At 36.6% G+C, this 22,514-nt stretch overlaps 1 protein-coding gene across 1 annotated transcript in view; it reads left to right on the top strand.

Annotated features, from left to right (window-relative positions):
• The window catches only part of LOC115411411 (CUB and sushi domain-containing protein 1-like), a 692,182-nt gene that overhangs the window by 552,338 nt on the left and 117,330 nt on the right, over nt 1-22,514 (top strand). The window contains exons 27-32 of the mRNA XM_030123526.1: nt 338-464; nt 2,123-2,334; nt 4,915-5,106; nt 9,268-9,406; nt 14,918-15,105; nt 17,567-17,761. Of these exons, the coding sequence (XP_029979386.1) occupies nt 338-464; nt 2,123-2,334; nt 4,915-5,106; nt 9,268-9,406; nt 14,918-15,105; nt 17,567-17,761 (1,053 nt within the window). The remainder of the gene's footprint in view (nt 1-337; nt 465-2,122; nt 2,335-4,914; nt 5,107-9,267; nt 9,407-14,917; nt 15,106-17,566; nt 17,762-22,514) is intronic.

The raw sequence follows: 22,514 nt of genomic DNA on the forward strand, positions 1-22,514 counted from the left end.
TTATTCTATTTAGTTTATAGTCTTTGTGATTGGAGAGAGTGTAGTTTATAGGAGAGAGGGCTGCTCAGCAATATTCACTACAGAGTTTGTCACTTGTAGTAACCCTGAGGTAATCCTACACATTTGCCCCCGGTTGTTATTTTTGAAAATGTTTTTGATGCACACTCTTCAGCGTGTTTGATCTGCCTTGGCACATGTGGAGATAGAAATGGAAGTAAAGTGTATCCAGGATCCTACACAGCTCCAAAGCACTAAACTGTAATAGCAATGTACAGATACTTAGATAAACAAAATATGTCATTCCTTTGCAGTAATGTCCTGTCTTGTGTCCCTGTAGCGGAGTGTGGAGGTCACATAACTGGAGCGGTGTCCGGACGGATTCTGTCTCCAGGATACCCTGCCCCATATGACAACAACCTCCACTGTACCTGGACCATAGAAGCGGATACAGGCAAGACAATCAGGTAATTATAAAGCAGTTGCATATATTTTTTAATATGGTTTTATTTCAACTTTTTCAATCCACAAAACCAAGACACGTACTCCTAATGAGTACAAACAAACCAAAACAACAATCACAAAATCAAGATGAGACAAACAAATAAAAAGGACGACCAATACATAACCCCCTCCCCCCAAAAAATTAATAAGTAACAATAAAAAAATTATATAGATAGACAGATAGATAGATAGATAGATAGATAGATAGATAGATAGATAGATAGATAGATAGATAGATAGATAGATAGATAGATAGATAGATAGACTACATATTTACTACATTCCCATTAACGAGTGTCTAATTCCACATTTAAGACAACTCCCTGACGTATATCTGTTATATTTATTAATTTTATCTCTTGTACAATATGTTCTATGTATTATTTTAAATTGGATTAAAAATAGATTTTCATTAGCTGTAATATCTCTTATTAAGTTCCAACTCTCCCTCCATCTTAAGTTAATAGCATTTCTATTTAAGCAGTTGCATTTATGCTGATTCTACTGTGATTATAATGGTAAACCGCAGCGGGAAACTAACATTGTGTAAAGAAATAATAAATACATTTCACAGCCACTGCAAAAGACAGACATAACTAGAAGCACTCGGAGAGCGCAGACCTCCGCCAAGGCTGATCAGTGGCCCCCCCCGTGGGCCCCCCCACCCCTGATCACCACCAAAATTTAATCATTTCTTCCTTATCCCATTTCCAACAAACCCTGAAAATTTCATCCAAATCTGTCCATAACTTTTTGAGTTATGTTGCACACTAACGATCAGTGCCCCCCCCCCCCCCCCCCCGTGGGCCCCCCCACCCCCAATCACCACCAAAATTTAATCATTTCTTCCTCATCCCATTTCCAACAAACCCTGAAAATTTCATCCAAATCTGTCCATAACTTTTGAGTTATGTTGCACACTAACGATCAGTGGCCCCCCCCCCCCCCCCCCCCCCCCGTGGGCCCCCCCACCCCCAATCACCACCAAAATTTTATCATTTCTTCCTCATCCCATTTCCAACAAACCCTGAAAATTTCATCCAAATCTGTCCATAACTTTTTGAGTTATGTCGCACACTAACTATCAGTGGCCCCCCCCCGTGGGCCCCCCCACCCCCGATCACCACCAAAATTTTATCATTTCTTCCTTATCCCATTTCCAACAAACCCTGAAAATTTCATCCAAATCTGTCCATAACTTTTTGAGTTATGTTGCACACTAACGGACAGACAGACAAACAAACAGACAGACAGACAAACAAACAAACCCTTGCAAAAACATAACCTCCTTGGCGGAGGTAATAAATATAGTTAGCAACCAGATGTACAATGATAATAGCAGTAGTAAAATTATCTGGGATGATTCCCATATGACAACACTCTGTTTAGTCTGTATAGGTAAACACTAGACTGTCAGGTAATGGTGTATTCATTAATTAAAGATAAATGATCATTGTCAGAGCTACTGCTGTGTCAGAGACCACACTGCATTAATCAATTTGCCAGTATTGTGTATCTCAACACTGCAGGCTGTGCATCTTTCTAGATTTCTTGCCAGACTAGAATTAGAGTTAGAATGGATGCTGATTTCATACTCCATGTGTTTTCTGTCTACTCTCAGCCTCCACTTCATCGTCTTTGACACCGAGGTTGGCCACGATATCTTGAGAGTTTGGGATGGTCCGTCTGGGCCGTCGGATGGAGGGATCCTGTTGAAAGAGTGGTCGGGTCCAGCCTTGCCTGAAGACATCCACTCAACATTCAACATACTCACACTGCAGTTCGATTCTGATTATTTCATCAGCAAGCAAGGATTTTCTATACAGTTTTCCAGTAAGTTGAGGAAACTGACACAAAAAAGGAAGCTTGACAAGTCTGCCATAATACTGCAGAATCTGTAATTTGGGTGGTCTGTCCCATTTTATCCCCCAGATCCATTTAGGAAGAAAAACCAATTACTGACTTAGCAATTAAATTAGCTAATTAATAAACTTAGCCTTATAGTTTTGTAGCTAATATATAAAATTCATTTATATTGGCTACAAGAAAATTAATCTGGAATTAACTCTACATTTAAAAGGATTTCTAGAACTTAACATCTCACTCTGGGACCTGAGCTTCATCTGATTGAAGCTCACCAGGAACGTTCTGTTAAGGAAAGGAGGAGGTTCAGTACATGTGAAACAGTTTAACCCTTTCATGCATGAATTATTAGCACCTTAATCAAGATTTTTTTTTTTTTTCCTGAGTGTTTTTATTCCTTTTTAGGCATGAAAAAAAAAAACAATGTGATTGAATTTTTTTAAAAAATCAACCTGTTTTTCATGGAGTTACAAAAATGTCCATTCAGCTACACCATGAATTTTATTCTTGAAGCAAAGAAACATGTATTTAATACCCAATATTATAAATTGATATGAAAACAGTGAAATGAAACCATGTTTAATGCAGCTAATCTGATGTTTTCTCACATTTTAACATATTCTAATACTAGTTATTACTCACTTCATGGAGATAATATGCAAAAAATAAATATTAACAATTGATTTCCACTCAAGAACCACTCAAGAACAGCAAAGTTACAGTAATGGTATGAATTGCAGTTTATGAGATGATGCATAAGTGTCCACTGTGTTGGTTGATATGGAACTAAAACAACAAAACCCATGAATATACAAGATTAAAGCTGTAGAGTAACTGTCCACTGTAGTGACCACTATGCATGAAAGGGTTAATGGAATACATTCAAATATTCTGTCTGATAAATCAACAGTCTTAGTTAAATTGCAATTTCATGAAATCAGTGGTTTAAGCCAAGAACCACTGGTAATGCTATAAGCAATCGCAAAGCCCCCAAACTATTTAAATGTCATATAACAAAGTGTTAGCTTATTTTTTTGTTTGCTTTTTAAATAAAGGCCAAATGAGAAAATAACTTTGTCCTTTGGGTACAGGAATAGCCTTTGCTGTTTGAGCCAGTGGACCCAAAAATGTCTCTGCCACTGTTCTTTTTAGAATCATTGGGCAAGTCACTGCGATCCACTGTAGCAGCAAAAATCAATCAGAGCCTCAGTGAGTAAGAAAAGTTAGAGACTGGAAAACAGACAGGACCATCTTCACTTTGCAGCTGCTTCACACATCAGTGCACCAGCAAACAGACACTGCACATACACACACACACACACGTATGCCCACCTACAAACACACATAGTTTTTCCTTTTTTTTCTTCCTATTAAACCATTATACATCCAACATAGGTTCATACACTTCTATTTACCCACTGGCTCACATACGTCTGCATGCACAGGCCTGCATTAACATGTATTTGTAACTTTTGGGAAGTGTATATCAGGTCATAAATATTTGCATACAGTGCAAACACATTTTGTTTCATTCTTTAAAACACTAAATATTTGCACTCACTAACATGGTAATCAAAGCACTGTTATTCCATTACTATGATAATGACTCCTTAAATTTCCCTCGGTGTTGATTTAGTACGGCAAAGGTAATATTTGCCACCACGCTCATTTATTTAAAGCTGGATTCACAGACCTGTTGAATGGTGTGATGTAACTACTGTGTTCTCTCATTTGTATGTCCTTTTGTCACTTTTCTCTCTCTCTCTGTTCCTGGTTGTCTCCTTACTCAATTGAATAAATAGGCTGTGATGTCATAGTACTAAATTTGACTATAAAAGACATGGAATTTTTATTTGAAATGGAATTTATCTGTTTAGTGTAGATTGTAAATAATGAGGCTATTCACACAAACTATTATTATTTTGGCCAGAGCTCCTAAAATGATATTTGAATCATAATTTCACTGAATCTGAGCCTTTTTGACTAATTGTCATGTCTTCTGCATAATGAATATTCAAGCGGTGGCAAATGCTGCCCTGAAGAAAAGATTGCGTAATTTTACTGTGTTTATATCCTGAAATGTATTACACAGATTGACCTTGTGGAAGACCCTTTTTAAAATATAAAATTTGCAAACCTAATAGCTGGAACGTCTGGATGGGCCGATTCGAACAATTTGGCCTGATTAAACAAATCTGGCTGTCCATAAGAATCACAAGATGTAGCCTTAAGGAGGGGCTCGCTAATTAAAACGGCGAAATGACAGCGGTAGGCCGCATCGGATGAAAGCTTGAAGGATGATGCACCTTGTTGCAGAAGCGGTCAGGAATGAATCAAGTGAATTTTTTTTTTTGGTTTAGCTTTTATGCTTTGTAATTCCACAAAGGACAAAATAATTCTAGCTATTTGCTTTGTCTGCAGCTGACGTTAACTATTATGCCATTTTTTTTTTTCCTTCTTGTGTCCCGTTTATTATATTTACCAACAGTCTGGAAACGTGCTCTGTCATCTCATCTCATCTCATCTCTTCTTGTCTTTCCTCCTCTCCAGCCAATACAGCAACCACCTGTAATGACCCTGGCATTCCTGTAAATGGTTCTCGATACGGAGACAGCAGAGAACCTGGGGACAGTATGACGTTCCAGTGTGATCCAGGGTATCAGCTCCAAGGCCAAGACACGATCACATGTGTACGGATGGATAACAGATTCTACTGGCAGCCTGATCCTCCGACATGTATAGGTGTGTATATGTTAGTGTATGGATAAAGTATATAAACCAGGAAAACTAATCTCATGGTCTGGTGATGCCTGTTAATGAGCTGGAGGCCACTGGAATGCAAACCCACTATTTTCTCTAATGAATACATCTAGCAATGCCATCCTTTACGCTAAACCGTTGAAGGTACCAGATGAATAAGAAGATGTTAGGATTGCATGCAAATTATGTGCTCATTGTAGACAGTATAAACCTATATTTCCTGTTTTGTCTGCTCTGCATCATTTTGTTTGTGAATACACATCCATCCCTGACATTCAGACCAGCAACACATTCAAGAAAAAGTCGAGACAAGTGCAATTAGAGGAAAACAGTTAAATTAATCTAATGATGATGCAATCTGAAAAATGTGATATAAGCAGGTGATTGGGTAAGGGGAATCAAGATCCTGCTACTGTGCCTTTTATTGTGACAGAGTACTTCCAATGAGTTAGACTAAGAAGTAACTAATGCTAAGCTGAAATTAAGGCTGATGCTTCATCTTAGTAACAATGACTTTCAATCATAGATGATATATTTGTCATGGAACATCTCACATATAAACTGAAATTAAAAGAAAATCTCTTTATAAAAAATAACTGGGGAAAATGGCTGATATTCAGGGAAAAATGTATCTGCTAAGAGACCTAAACATATTATGACACAAATTTTTTGTGTTCTTTTGTTTCTTTTCCTGCTCCTCTACCTGAGGAGATCGGATTGTATTATACTGATAAAAATGAGAAATATACAAAAATTGAAAAAAAAAAATAAAAAATAGAAAAGCACTCAGAGAGCAGAGACCTCCACCAAGGCAGATCAGTACCCCCCCAACACCACTATCATTTTTTCATTTGTTCCTTTTGCCAGTATCAATATTTCCTGAAAATTTCATCAAAATCCATTCATAACTTTTTGACTTATCTTGCTAACAGCCAAACAAACAAACAAACAACAAAAGCACTCAGAGAGCACAGACCTCCACCAAGGCAGATCAGTAACCCCTCCTCCCCCAACACCACCAATTTTTTTTTCATTTGTTCCTTGTGCCAGTATCAACATTTCCTGAAAATTTCATCAAAATCCATTCATAACTTTTTGACTTATCTTGCGAACAGCCAAACAAACAAACTAGAAAAGCACTCAGAGAGCGCAGACCTCCACCAAGGCAGATCAGTACCCCCCAACACTACCAAAATGTAATCATTTGTTCCTTGTGCCAGTATCAATATTTCATGAAAATTTCATGAAAATCCATCCATAACTTTTTGAGTTATCTTGCTCACAGACAAACAGACAGACAGACAAACCCTGATGAAAACATAACCTCCGCCGTTAGACTTGGCGGAGGTAATAACTGTCAGGCAGGCCTGTGTTGTCATGCTGTTGGTTCAAGTTGGCTAACAATTGACACTAAATTAAAAGGTCTGCTCTTTTCACTATCCATTTTCTGCCTACAGGGTGGGGAAGCAAAATTTACAGTATTTTGAGGCAGGGATTAAAAGACAGTGTATGACCAATTAGTTTATTGAAAGTCATGAGAATTTATTTGCCACAAGAAAATTGACATAATAGAAAATGTTTTTATTCTATGTGTCCTCCTTCTTTCTCAATAACTGCCTTCACACGCTTCCTGAAACTTGCGCAAGTGTTCCTCAAATATTCAGGTGACAACTTCTCCCATTCTTCTTTAATAGTATCTTCCAGACTTTCTCATAATAGTTTGGCTCATAGTCATTCTCTTCTTTCCATTATAAACAGTCTTTATGGACACTCCAACTATTTTTGAAATCTCCTTTGGTGTGACGAGTGCATTCAGCAAATCACACACTCTTTGACGTTTGCTTTCCTGATTACTCATATGGGCAAAAGTTTCTGAAAAGGTATGGATAATAGTGTTAGGTATGATTATGACATCAATATATGTTTGGTTTCAAAACAATTGACGTAGTGCCTGCTGAGAAAAAACAACTAAATGTTCATTGTAAATTTTGCTTCCCCACCCTGTATTTGCAGATGGAAGTTTTTTGTTTTGTTTTTTTTGTTCAACCAATCAGACCTTTCAACAGGAATGTGTCATACCTAACAGGGTCAACCCTTCCTCCTGACTGAGATGAAAGTTTTTTTTCTCTTCCTTGCTCAGAGTCTCTCTGAGAATTTTACCCAAATCACTCCTAAGCTAGTGCCATGCTGGAAGTTTTAGGGTAAGTCTCGAGCTCTCTAAGAGGATTCTCTGAATGTTTTTCATACAGCCCCAGGTTATTTAGTTGTCCTTGGATTGTTCTGCCACGTCCAACATACTCTGCTTTTCTGGGAACAAATCAACTGAAACACGGTGATAAGTTGATGTGCAATCGCTAAACTTCAGTTTTATATTGGAGTTATGCTAATTGGGATTAAGGATTAGTGGAACAGGTGCTGAAGAAACTCTGTTCAGAATGCACACGGAGAATCTTTTGAACACAATCAACACGGTGTACCAAACCTCCCTATATTCATTCCTCACCTCAGTGACAGTGATGGACAAATAGCGGGTGATTGAGATGGAGTGCACAACAATAAGGTCACATAAGGTTCACTGCACTGCAGGAATACAGGCAGCTGTGTGTTCCTGTATCAAATCTGCTGGAAAAAAACAGAGCTCGTTTGCCCTCTTTCCTCTATTATCACTGCCATTAAGCCCACCTGCTGCTTGTAGCTCAGTGAGCTTCCACATCCCACTCCACACCTCATTCACACAATTCTGCTACAATTTGTTTTCCACTCTCCCACTCGAAGGTGTGCTTTCCCTCTCGCTCAACTCCCTCTGACACACTTGACTTCCTCAGTGAAGGAAGACAGTTAATTCCAGCCCTGAAGCCTGTCTTTCTTGAGGTTGAAAATACACGAATTGCAGAGTCGATGCAAAAAGGGATACAGTCGGTAATGCGGCAAGAGCCCTGAAGTGTCTTCACTGTGCAACCTACAAATCCCACTTTGTGAGCTCAAAACAAGCATTTGGCATGACCACAGATTTCTCTGTCCATACTCTCAATTTATTGCAGAACAGCATTAAATGGTGTGTCAAGTTGGTCAGAGCAGAATGGAGGAAGGAGCGAGGAAAATCAACAGAAATCTCCATAACTGTGCTGAGCTGCTTCATTTTTTATCCAACTAGGATCAGGAGGAGATATGACATGATATAGGTCAAGGTGGAATGTAAACAGGTTGAGAAAGCAGGTGAATATTTCTGCAAGAAGGAACACAACATCTGCCTAAAGCTTACTGATAGATGCCAAATATTCACAGTGCAGGATACGCCAAGACCAATACATTTGATTTTTGCTATTAGCCTGCACTATCAGGAAGTCCTTGTGCACAGTCACAGAGAATGATGATTTACCTTAGAGCCTTGTGTGCAAAACACATTGTGCTTTGTTTGTGTTATTGTCTTTGACTTTTTCTCGTGACCTTACATTTTTACATAACAAGGGAAAATGCCCAGATTAAAACAGCCTTGTTTGTTCCTGCACACACTTCCATTCTCTTCATGTTGACCTCAGGAGATAAATCCATGTATGTTCAAAATCTTCTAAGGTTAAGGAAACATTATCACCAACACTTCAGTGTGTATGCAAGCAAATTAATGCCTTTGTTTACCTCTATTTCAGTGCTCATAATCTGTTCACACCCACGTGTCAGCCACCAGACACTTCACTGTGTTGCAGATTCTTCCTTCACTTCACTGACCTGCTACTTTAATCCATCTATCCATCTCTCTTGCTAATATTTCTCTCTTGCTTGTTGTGCGATAACAGGACCGGTAGGGGTGATTCCCTTCACTAACTACCCCCAGTCTAATTCTATGTAACTAAACCGCACAGTTTCTTTCTGATTCTCTTGTGATCTTTCATCTCTTTATCTACCGATGGAGATCAAATCTATTGTGCACTAGGGCTAATTCTCACTTTTAACCAAGTCGTGCTTCACCTTCCATTATTACCGCCGCTCTTCCGCTCTGCCTACCTGAGGGGCTCGTATGTGCGGTCAATCAGGGGCGATTCTCTTTTTACATTAGCCTCAAACTCATTACTATTTAATCATTTCCTTTCTGTCTGTCTCTCCCTGTCTGTGTGTGGTTTTGATTTTCTGTGTGTCTGTCTCCAGCCACCTGTGGAGGGAACGTCAGCGGCCCGTCTGGGGTCATTCTCTCTCCTAACTACCCTCAGCCTTACCCTCCAGGAAAGGAGTGCGACTGGAGAATCAGAGTCAACCCTGACTTTGTCATCGCCCTAATCTTCAAAAGGTAGGCCCCATGGGTTGGTAGCTCCATGTACTGATATCTATAATCCTCAAAGAAAACTTGACTCCTTTGTTCAATTAGCTGATTATTTTTACATTGATGTGAATAAAACAAATCTGGATGCTTTTGAGGAGTGGTTTGAAGATCTGAATGTCCCTGTAAAATAGGTAAACTGCACCAGCTGTTGAGTATTTTTTACTCTGCCTTGGAGCCTTGAGAGATTTTCTCTAGATTTGGCACAAATATTCACTCTGGCTCAAGGATAAAGTGATTAGATTTTGCTTGTCAAAGGTTATTGTGACCTCACAAAACACATCTTTGACTATCTCCAGAATTTCTAAGCTTATTAGCATATAAATTTTATACAAGTGTGTAATGGGATAAATGAAGTTGTATTTTATTTCCACTTGGTCAAATGTCAATTTCTCTGTGACATTATAATGTTCTGCAAAAACAGTTTTCTGGCTCTTATTCAACAGTAGACTCAATATGAAACAGTCTCTAAAGGAGGGCAGCATATTTCTCACTGGAATCATATATATATAAATATAATGAGGTGATCCTTTTAGTTTGAAATATGCACCTAATACCTTTTATTACATTACCTTGAATTTATCGCTACATATATTACATGAGTGTTGAGAGATATTGATGAAAACTGTTTAGCTGGGACATACGTCTGTGAAGAACATGTTCTAGACCACACACGTTTTAGATGAGGTATTTGTCATTAATGATCTTGAGTGTGATAGAAAGATCAAATCAGCGTAAAACCATATTTTCAAAGGTTTGAAATTAATTTGACCTGTGATTCACTCTACATGTTCTACGCCGAACCGTGCAGATGTTTCGTTTAATCTGTTGAATATGATATTCAGGTTTTTATCACCAGCTTACATGAGCAGATACACTAGGGTTGTATTGATTCAGAAAGAGAAACGCATGAGTCAATGAAGAGAAATATTCATTGTTTTGTTTTCGGTCAATAGGGCAGTGTTTATTTAGTTTTCTCCAGTCCTGCTTATGCCACAGTGGTGAATATTTTACAATAAGTCACAGACATTTGGGGTGTATGTCCAAAGCAAAAGTGAAGATTTGAGTTTCACATCTAGCAACGGAGATAAAAGCAGAGCAGACTTTCTCCAGATTGCCACAGGAGAAAAAATGACCCGATTTTGGCTCGATGTTTTTCAGCTGGAGAGATAATTCCCCTCTGTTGTAACAGTGAAACACATTTTATTTTCTATTAATTAGGTTCTATTGACTTGTACTGTGACTATTGTGTGTCATTATGTGTTATTAATATACATCTAATTTCATGCAGTAATTGTGTTTATAAACTAAGCTTAAGGTTCAGGTCTAAGGTGTTTGATGAACACTTCATATTCTGGTGTAATATTAGTATTATTACACCTCTGTTGCTTATGGGAGAAGTGAAAGACATTTCAAAGGGTTTTTTTCTCCGTAAAATAACCCAGAAAACTGACCTGTTCTCTGTGAAAACACTGCTTACACCAACAACTTTCCCAAAGTGCTTATACCTACTTTTTTTTATCATACTTAATCTTTTGCTGCATGGATCACGTGCATTTCAAAATTATCAATATATTCTTAAGCAAAAATACATTAACGTAATTTCCATCCATGACTTAAGTCTTGACAGACCCCTGTTTTACATTTCTTGGGTCAGTATATGTTATGGTGCTGTCAGATCTTTATGGTCTTCTTATGACATTTAGTAGCTTTGGTATTTATAGCCTGAATGTATCATTAATGCAGAAGGTATTAACGTGGATCAGTTTAATGCTTTGTCAGTGCTAAAGGGACCAAGGCACAGATAAGCATATTCAAGCAAGATATAAACACTGGGCTTTATTTTAGACTTTCTTTTCCTGATGTTTATTATTATTATTATTATTATTATTATTATTATTATCATCATCATTATCATCATCATACTTCGACAACTAAATTACAGTACTAGACGTTATCAGTCAAAAGCAAATAACATGTATTTGATTTAATCTGAATAACTCTTTTTTTGTGTTAAACTAGAGCTAAAGTTAGAGGTGACAATGAGTGATCATAAAGTCTGCACATATTCCTAAATGAAACAGCATTTCAGTTCTTCAGTCCACAAGAAACTCATATTAGAAAAGCAAACATGGATCCATTTACATGCAGTATTTCTCCACAAAATATATCGAGTGTCCTTAACCCATAAAGACCCGGTGTTACTTTTCCAGCAGTTTCCAAATAAATTTTTGCCTCTGTTTAACTTTTCTTAAGCAATTTATGGCCATTTATTATAATATTATCCTCTGTATTTTGCATTTCCTCAATAAAAGTCAGGTATTTTCCCATATTTAATTCAATGATCCTGTAGATGTTCATTAAAACTCAGATTAAAGGTAATTGTCATAATATCAGAAACAGAGAAAAATGTAGAAAGTGTGACTTTTTCAACAAAATTTATCTTAAACAGAACATAAACCAAATGTCTCCATCCACTGTCATTGATCCAGCTCCATGGGTTTTACAGATGAATCAGTGTTGTTGATCAGGGGTGTCAAACTCATTTTAGTTCAGGGGTCATATTCAGCTAAATTTGATCTGCAGTGGGCCGGACCAGAAAAATAACATAATAACCTATAAATAATGACAACTGCAAATTTTTGTCTTTGTTTTAGTGTAAAAAAAAACAAAAACATTAAGTTATGAAAGTACTTTTATAAACTATCTCAAAAAAAAAAAAAAAAAAAACGAAAAAATTGAAATTTGAATTAAAAAAAAAAACGTAAGAAAATTTAGTATAAAAAAATTTTAACAATATTTTGCCCCCACTTCTCATTTGTCCAAGTGCATTATGGATCAGATCTACAAAGACACTAAACACTGAGGAACAGGCAGAAAAGAGTTCAAATTGGGCTGAATTTTCTTTAGACATTTCATATTCGTCAGATTTGTTCAGGTTATTTACATTTTGTGTTACAGGATAGTTTGGAAATGTAAATATTTTCATAATTTAATGTTATTTTTTGCACTAAAACAAAGAAAAAAAAATTAAGTTTTTAATTCTAGATTTTTTTGGCTTAATTCAAGATTTTTTTTTTTTACTTAATTGAAATTTTTTTTTTTTTTTTTTTGCTTAATTCAAGATTTTTTTTTTAACTTAATTGAAATTTTTTTTTGGCTTAATTCAAGATTTTTTTTTACTTAATTGAACATTTTTTGTCTTAATTCAAGATTTTCTTTAACTTAATTGAAGATTTTTTTTGCTTGATTCAACATTTTTTTTTACTTAATTGAAGATTTTTTTCGTCTTAATTCAAGATTTTTTTTTTTTACTTAATTGAAGATTTTTTTGGCTTAATTCAAGATTTTTTGCTAAATTTGACTTTTTTTTGGCTTAATTCAAGATTTTTTTTTTTACTTAATTGAAGATTTTTTTTGGCTTAATTCAAGATTTTTTCCTTAATTCAAGCTAATGTTTTTTTCTTAATTCAATTCAAGACTGTGTAATTTTTGCACTTGGCCAAAACATCCCAGGGGCCGAAGTGGACCCTTTGGCGGGCCGCATTTGGCGGGCCGCATTTGGCGGGCCGCATTTGGCCCCCGGGCCGCGTGTTTGACACCCTTGTTGTAGATGATGACGGTGTTTCCACAGTAACTACAGAGCCTCTGAATATCCAAATGGGTCGTATCTGATGTCCACGAAAAGATGACAAACTGTATTTTACACCAATTATTTACATGGATTGAAAGGTTTAATGGATCAGAAGTTATTAATCATTTTGTGTTGGTAGATGATTCTGGTCACCAGTGGTTGTTTGGGTCTTTATGGGTTAATGATTAACAAACATATTTAATGCATTCCATAATTCAAGTATGTTCTAAATAATACTTTGAAACCTGCTTTATTTTTCATATTTTGTTGTTTCCTTCATTTATTGCCTCATATGTACCTTTCACCACTTATCAAAACTGTTATCTCATAACAGTGCATGTGGCATACTTTGTCATTGTTGTGTGCACACTGATGAAAGACAAATACAAACAAAATATGGCATCACTCATTAATGCGCGACAGCAGAGTACTCCAAAATGTCTCAATAATGGTTATCAATACAGCTTGCATAACACTGTGCAAAGAAACTTTTTTTTTTTTTCTCATCTCTCTTTTTCCACCTTTGCAGGATGCAAATACTCACACACAATTCAGATTTACATATCTAGGTTGTGCACTGAGCCTAGCATGGGGATCAGAGCAGATATGGACACACTCACAAACATAAAAAAAATTGTGTGTCCATATTTGGGCATGTTCTGTTCTTTGTGACAGGTGCAAGACAAGGCTAATATAACCTCTATCAGAGCAAACACTGTGTGCATGTGTTCTCATATTTTTACCCTCATGAGAACAAAATGTTTTCATAAAGACAGATGAGAGAAGCTGTCAAAGTAAAAAGATGTTGTAGATTAAGACTGCAGGGTTAACAATCCCAGCTGGAGTCTGTAGAAGTGTAGGAGTTAGCTTTGTTCATTAAAAACTAAATGTAGTATAGGTTCACAAACATTTTGATATGTTTGCATACATACATCCTATTGGTTGTACATATTTCTCATCTGTATTATAGAGTTAGCTTTTTGTATGTTTCAGCAGTTTATTTAGTACTTAAGTAGTATGTGCATATTTAATATTTTATCTTGTAGGTTTCGGACATTGCTTACATTTTTCAGTATTCTGTGTGATATTTTTTACAGTCCTTTTTGCACTAATTGTTTTTGCTGCTAAACGGAACAGAGCTGCTAAACGGAGTTTCATTATTCCTGTGACAGAGATAAGAAATACCTATTCTATTCTATTCTATTCTATTCTATTCTATTCTATTCTATTCTATTCTATTCTATTCTATTCTATGTCACTCCTTTCTATTCTATTCTATTCTATTCAATTCTATTCTATTCTATTCTATTTCACTCCATTCTATTTCATTCTATTCTATTCTATTTCACTCCTTTCTATTCTATTCTATTCTATTCTATTCTATTCTATTCTATTCTATTCTATTCTATTCTATTCTATTCTATTTCACTCCTTTCTATTCTATTCTATTCTATTTCACTCCTTTCTATTCTATTCTATTCTATTCAAATTCTATTCTATTTCACTCCTTTCTATTCTATTCTATTCTATTCTATTCTATTCTATTCTATTCTATTCTATTCTTCAAACATGTCCAAACACATACTGAGGAAAAGGCTATATTTCTCTTTTCACTCAGTTTTGTTGTACTTTTTATATAATGACAACAAAGATTCTGAGTCTGAGTCACCGTCTTCACAGTAAAACAATAGGATCATCAACGCCACAAAACTCAATCAGGCATATTGTACAAAGTAATTACTTGTTTGACTATACACCATCAGGTTAATTGTGACAAAAATGATAACACAGACAAATTACACAATCAATCATGTTATATTCTTACAGTCTTTTTTTGTTTGTTTCAGTTTCAACATGGAGCCAAGTTACGACTTTTTGCACATCTATGAAGGTGAAGACTCTAACGGGCCCTTACTAGCAAGTCTCCAAGGCAACCAGGCACCAGAGCGAATAGAGAGCAGTGGGAACAGTCTTTTCCTGGCATTTAGATCTGACGCCTCACTGGGCATGTCTGGGTTTGCCATCGAATATCGAGGTAATTGAAAATGTTGCCTTGACAAAATGTTCCTTGACATTTTGCAACAAGGTTACGGGTAAGGTTAAGGTACTGAAAATATTTGGCACAAGAAATAAAAGAAGTATAATTTATGTACCAAGTTGTTTATTAGTTACAGTACAGTGTAGTGGGTCAACAATACAGGGTGGGGAAGCAAAATTTACAATATTTTGAGGCAGGGATTGAAAGACAGTGTATGACCAATTAGTTTATTGAAAGTCATGAGAATTTATTTGCCACAAGAAAATTTACATCATAGAAAATGTTTTTATTCTATGTGTCCTCCTTCTTTCTCAATAACTGCCTTCACATGCTTCCTGAAACTTGTGCAAGTGTTCCTCAAATATTGGGGTGACAACTTCTCCCATTCTTCTTTAATAGTATCTTTAAGAAAGTCGACATTGCTGTGTGATGTTCTATTGGTAGCATGTTCTAAAACGCCCCAAATAGCAGAATCCAGAGGGTTTAGATCTGGGCTAGAAGGCGGCCATAAACATGATTCCCAAAAATTGCTAAAGTTGGATTTGTTGCTGTTGTCAACAAGTGTTTTGGTGTTCTTGTGTAAGATTTTCACTTCAAATCCTATTTTACTGCATTTCTAACGGTCTTGTTGTCTACCTCAAGTTCAATTGCCATTTTTCTCATGGATTTGCTTGGATCCTTTAGGATTTTGGATTTGAGAGCTTTAATAAAAGCTTTGGTACGTTTTTTTGTTGCTTCCTCCACTTCCAGACTTTCTCGTAATAGTTTTGCTCATAGTCATTCTCTTCTTTACATTATAAACAGTCTTTATGGACACTCCAACTATTTTTGAAATCTCCTTTGGTGTGACGAGTGCATTCAGCAAATCACACACTCTTTGACGTTTGCTTTCCTGATTACTCATATGGGCAAAAGTTTCCGAAAAGTTATGGATAATAGTGTTAGGTGTGATTATGACATCAATATATGTTTGGTTTCAAAACAATTGACGTAGTGCCTGCTGAGAAAAAACAACTAAATGTTCATTGTAAATTTTGCTTCCCCACCCTGTAGCTAAAACTAGTATTTGTAGTGTTTGATAAATTGGAAGGTATATAATAGTTTTGTGGCAGTTACAGTAATAATATTACCAGGAGCACTGATTTCTATTGTAGTAGTTGATGATAGTGATAGTACTTGTATTATTTAAGAAACAGCCGTTATAATCAATTGGCCCATTTAAGTTAAACGCTACAAAAATCAACCAGATCATTTTAACACACTGATGATCATCATTAGTCATGATGAAGTCGAGGACAAATCAATACTATGTGTCCAGACAATAATAAGCTTTTGCTAACAATCTACAGTTGCTGTGATGCTTTCAATAAAAAGAAACCATCATGTCACTTAACTGTGAGTACAATTACTTTGGGAGTGCAACGTAAAATGATTAAAATGTCAATACTGGGTTGTCTCTGACACACACTGGATAATGTCTTAAGCTGCCTACTCTTTAATTTCACCCTTACATCACAAGTCCTAGTTGAAAGGGCATGCTGTTCCATGTCAGCCCATGAGTTGTTTACTTCTACAGATTGTGACTCATCCTGGTTTTACAGACGTTGCTTGACTGGGGGTGATTTAACAGCTTTAGTCAATGTGGAACTGATGAGTACTTGTTCAACTGACTAGAGACTAGATCTGCTCTGTCAAGTTTTATAAACTCTTTTTCTTTCACCCCTCTCATTTCTTTCACTCCATTTGTCTTTAATTAAAAAAAGATTATCTCTTTTTCTGTTGTCTGTCTCCTCACACTACCTCGCACCTCTGTACTTTTGTCATTAATTCACTACCTTTCATCTGCCATCTCTCTAATTAAAATACAACCTTAATCATCTCTCTGATTCACTTCCATCTTGCCCTCCACCTCTCTCTCCCTCTCCTTCTCTCTGTCTGTTTCCCTCTGTCAGGCCCAATATCTCACTCTTATTGGGTGATCACAGAATAGCAAACAAGCTGGCTCCATGCCAAGTTGTAAAGATCCAAGACAGTTTTTGACCGTTGTTGACTCCTCATCTTCACTTTCTCATCTATTCCCGTCTTCTTTTCCATTCTATTTTCTCCTAATTTATCCTCATTTGCTTCTTCCTCCACTGGGGAAAAAAGAAAATGGCGAAGGCTACCGCTGGTGCTAAGAACAAATAAAAGTTCATTGGACCAAAAATGCTTTGTATTGCCTCCAAGAATCTGAAATTAGAAATTTACATTCATTAACAATACATGCGTTGAAAGCCTTGTGACAGTGAGACAGTGCTTTGTTCCGGATTGCACAGGGAGACTGTAGTGCCGACTCTAATGCTCAACAGACATCTAATAAGCCTACAACAGAAATGATTAACCTGTTTCTATGGTAATTTGCTGTGATAATTGCAAATTATATGGGTCCTCACGTTGATCAAACTTTAACTGTCCACAGAAAAACCAAGAGAGGCCTGTTTCGACCCTGGTAACATTATGAATGCCAGTCGGACAGGATATGACTACAAACTGGGATCTCAGGTGTCCTATAATTGTCACCATGGATACACCACAGTGGGCGGGGATACCATCACCTGTGTTATGGGACAAGATGGGAAGCCGGTTTGGGACAGGCCGCTGCCGCAGTGTAAAGGTAGGTGTAGACAACTTTAAAACTACATCCAATGACTGTATGTGATAACTGCCTCATGTCCACGTTTGCTACACAAACTGTTTTTGCACTGTTTTTCATAAAACTCTGTGGAAGGGTAGGACATAGGCCAAGGAAGAACTGCTTGGATCCAAACAAAGGAGAAAGGGAAGAGAATAATTATTTTTCACTGTCCTCTTTAACACCAAGAGCACAGTTTAGAACTTAAAATAAACCAACACATTAGGTCTCAGCCAGAGGTAAAACTCCTTTTCCTTTTTTGCGGCACCTTTCAGCGCATAATGGAGATCTAACTGTGCTGCTACGCAACAAAACTTTAGTCTCACTTCTTCCTAATGTTAGACAGTAGAAAATATATGGTGGTTAAATTTAGCACTGATGCGTTACAACAAGAAGGTTCTGAGTTCTACCCCCTGCTTTTCTGTGCAGAGTTTGTTTGTTCTCCCAATGTTATGTGTGTCTTCTTGCAACACAAATATGTATGTTAGGTTAACTCTCCTGTCAGGGCCATTGACTGAGATACAAATTGAAGACCCTGTTGCTAAAAGTAATGAAGTCACATTTTTGGACAATTCAAGTTGAGCATTTAAACATGTGGTATTTGTTTAGCTAAGTTTACCCTGTAAATATTTTTTTCTGTGACTTCAGTACTTTTAGCACCAGGGTCTTCAATTTAGCTCTGAAGTGCTGCTCCTTGTGTGTGCACTTTCGTGGGTTAAATACAAGGTGGAAAATCCCCGCATGGACAATAAAAATGAACTCTACTTCGATTACAGTTAAAGACTAAAATGTGGTGCTTGTGTAGAGCTGCTTTCAATCCAAAATGACTGGAGAGAAGTTCTTTTCTTGCTTAAACATGTTGCATTAGAAACATATATTATAACTTAAGGTTCTTGTCATTTTCATACTTTGGTGACATGTTCACAACAAGGGTTTGGTATCTCCCATCTTTAGTTAGATCAGTGGTTCTCAGTCTTTTTCTGTCGGGCCCCCCTTTGGCGCACGAAAAATCTCCAAGCCCCCCTCAACCCCAACAACATTGTACCTGTGGTGCAATTATAACTTTTATTGAAAGAAACATCAATATCGTTAGAATACTTTTTGCTTTTCCTTGAATAATTTGTTGTGCAAATTAAAAATGACTTTGATTTTTGATTGAACATTACAAATGACCTCAACAAAACTGTTCCCTGAGACATTATTTTTCCAATTAAAAATAGGAAATGTGTAATTATCTTACAACTATGACAATAAGGTAAATTTTTTTGTAGAACAACAAACAAATTTTGGTAACAAAGATTAACATTTTAACAATATCAGTGGCTGCAATGAGCCTGTTTCCGTTGCACATCTCAGAACATTGAATGAATGAATGAATGTTTATTTCAGTTAAATACCAAATACAAAACATATACATATTTAAAAACAACAACAACAACAAAACAAAACATACATATTAAAAAACAAACAAACATAAAATTAACACATTTTGTAACTGAAAAAGGAAGAAGCTGAAGCCGGAGGCTTATTTCTGCTTCTCCTATTCACATCCTTAATTCACGTCTACACCCGTAGTTGCAGCAGGTAAATACTTAAACACAAATTATACTACATTCAATGTTATAAATCATTTTGTAATCATATTACTTTCATAGCCCTTCATAATTTGACCAATTAAATTCTTTTTGAAACTCAACAGTGAGCTACACAATTTCACTTCATCCTTCAATTCGTTCCATAGCTTGACACCAATAACTGAAACACTGTGATATTTAACGTTTGTTCTTACTTTACATTTTTCAAACACAAACATCCCTCTTAAATTATAATGTCCTTCTCTTAACTTAAAAATTTTCTGAATACAAAAAGGAAGGTTTTTACTTTTAACGCGAAACATAAATTCCATTGTTTTTAAATATACAATATCAAAAAATTTTAGTAAACCAGATTCTACAAAAAGTGGATTACTTGATTGGAGATAACCAGCTTTGTTTAAGACTCTAATAGCTTTTTTTTGGAGTTTAATTATCGGGTCTAAATTAGTTTTAAACATTAAACATTAAAGTGCAATCTGTACAAACTGTGCAAAAACAGAAACATTGCACATTTTTCTTTTCCAGTCCAATCCTTGTCCATTGTCCAAACCTAAACTCTTGGTCTAGTCTAGTGACAGATCACTATGGCAGTAGATTTGTTTGTTGTACGTCCCTAAAATGAGTCCAGGGTGCTCCAATGCTAAAACATTAGTTCCACCTGATACATGTTCTAACCTGAAGAAAACAAACAAAACACCTAGGAATGATCCCATGCCCCCCCGCTGGAAAGTCTTCGCGCCCCCTCCGGGGGGGCCCACCCCACAGTTTGAGAAACACTGCATTAGAAACATATATTATGACTTAAGGTTCTTGTCATTTTCATACTTTGGTGACGTGTTCACAACAAGGGTTTGGTATCTCCCAACTTTAGTTAGATCATCTATGAATAAACTGACCGCTACATGGAACTGAGACTCAGAGTTACTAACACTACCTTGTGCCACCAACTGACCAAGTAAACATGGGTCATTATTAGTTTTTTTTTAGTGTTCAGTAATGTTTTGGAATCAGAGAATGAGTGGCCCTGCTGGAGGTCTGCGCTCTGAGTCTGGTGTCTAGTTTTCAGTATAGGATAATGTGTAGTACCAAATCTGAGTCACAGGTCTAGGACCTACAGTTGTGTGTGTGTGTGTGTGTGTGTGTGTGTGTGTGTGTGTGTGTGTAGGTGTGTGTGTGTGTGTGTGTGTGTGTGTGTGTGTGTGTGCGTGTTCATTGTATGCATTTTGGAGGCAGAATCTGTCAGGGATTGGAAGGCTGAACTGTCTATTTGATCGGCAGCTCAGAGAGCCAAGGAAGCGACACCTGCCAAACTGTCATTCAGTGCTTTTGTGTGTTTTGTGTGTGTGATCTCTAAAGTAACAGAGACCTGACCTGATGCCATGTGGGTAAAAATTCAAATAAGCTACAGAGCAAGGTGGCAAGACAAGGAAGGAATATTAAATGAGCCAAATGCACACATACACCCACACATTTACTTATACTCCTTAACATTTTTGAAAGAGGCTCCTGTGAAAGCTGCATTTAATAATGTCTGAGAGACAGTGAAGAGGGGTGGGGATGGGGGAAGAATAAAGATGAGATAATTGCACCATGAGTAGCTATTTGAGAACTGCAACGAATAACAGACGACAAAAAAAGACCTCATCAAGACATTTTATCTCGTGTCCACATTCATCTAGTTTATTTCGAGATAATGCCACCACTTATCAACATTAGTTGTATGTTACACTTACTTAACAATCCTAGAGTCTGGAAACATCTCTGCAACTCTGAGTAGCACAGATACGCCTGTGAACATAAAGATTAGGTTATATGCTTTATTTAATAGCATAAAAATGACACTTTATTCAACAACTTTATTCTGTTTTTTTTTTTTTTTTTTTTTTTTTTTTATATCTCAAGACCTACATCAATGGAAGACTATTCCCAGTTAACAGAAACCAGATCATCATCAGTAGCCAGTCATTTAATCCATTATTACATTAAATGATTGTTTTCTTCAAGTAACAGGTTAATAACTTGACTTACTTAATATTTGGTTAACATTAAACAAATAATCTTTCTATTAACATTTACAACTTGCGGCTATTACCAAATGACTGAAACTGATTCACTGTATTATTTAGATGCTTTCCTTTTCAATAATGTATTTCTGAACTGAAGCCAAGTATTGATATGGAGACACATTTGAAGGGTATTAATCGAAGACCACATAATGGTCTTCTATCAAAAAGAAAATGATCATTAGCTCACAAAGACCTCAGTCTTCAGCTGGTAATTCATTCATGGCTTTTAGTGTAAATGATTTTGACATAATTTTCCCATAATCTATACAACTTTGAGCTTCTTGCTGTGGAAAGAATGAAAAAACAATACACCATAGTTTTTAAGCCAAACATAGAAAATACAACTAAACTTTAAGAATGACCTTAACATGCTGTTTCTTTAAAGGTAACAGGATTGTATTTTTATCCCATGAGCTAAGTCTGTTTTTTGGGGGGTTTTTTTGTTTTTTTTTTCAATGCGGACAAAATGCCATTGACCACTGTGCTTTTATGTGGCTTAAAAAGAACATATGTGGTACAAACTAGACCTTCAACTACTTCAACACAATACGTCTGGATTCCTTGTGATCTGAATGTACGGCCTGATCTGTGATCTGTTACCTATCACGCAGAAGAATTTGCATAATCAAAGCGGAACATTTTAACTAAATATGGTCTTTCCTTAACTCTCGTTGCACACTGAATTTTCTCAACACATAGTTAGAGAAGTTTCTGTGTCTGCCTGTCTATCTTTGGGCAGCTCCTGGGGCTTTTAGACCAAACTCATTAGACAGGGTGAGACCTCTTTAAATAATACATCTTCACTTACACTCCCTCTGTCTCCTCTCTTTTCATTCTCCTTTTCTCCTTCCTTCCCTTTCCTTTGCCTGTAACTACCTCTGCCTCTCTTTCTGTTTTTGTTTTTTTTTTCATCCTCTGCCTCCTTCTCTTATTTTACCGTCCTCCCACCTCCTCTGTCTGTGTCTGATTTACTCTATATTTTTCTCACCACTTGTTTCTGGCTTTCTTTCCCCCCTCTCTCTCTCTCTCTCTCTCTCTCTCTCTCTCTCTCTCACACACACACACACACACACA

The sequence above is a fragment of the Sphaeramia orbicularis genome, chromosome 3 (assembly GCF_902148855.1).
Source record: "Sphaeramia orbicularis chromosome 3, fSphaOr1.1, whole genome shotgun sequence".
Lineage (NCBI taxonomy): Eukaryota > Metazoa > Chordata > Actinopteri > Kurtiformes > Apogonidae > Sphaeramia > Sphaeramia orbicularis.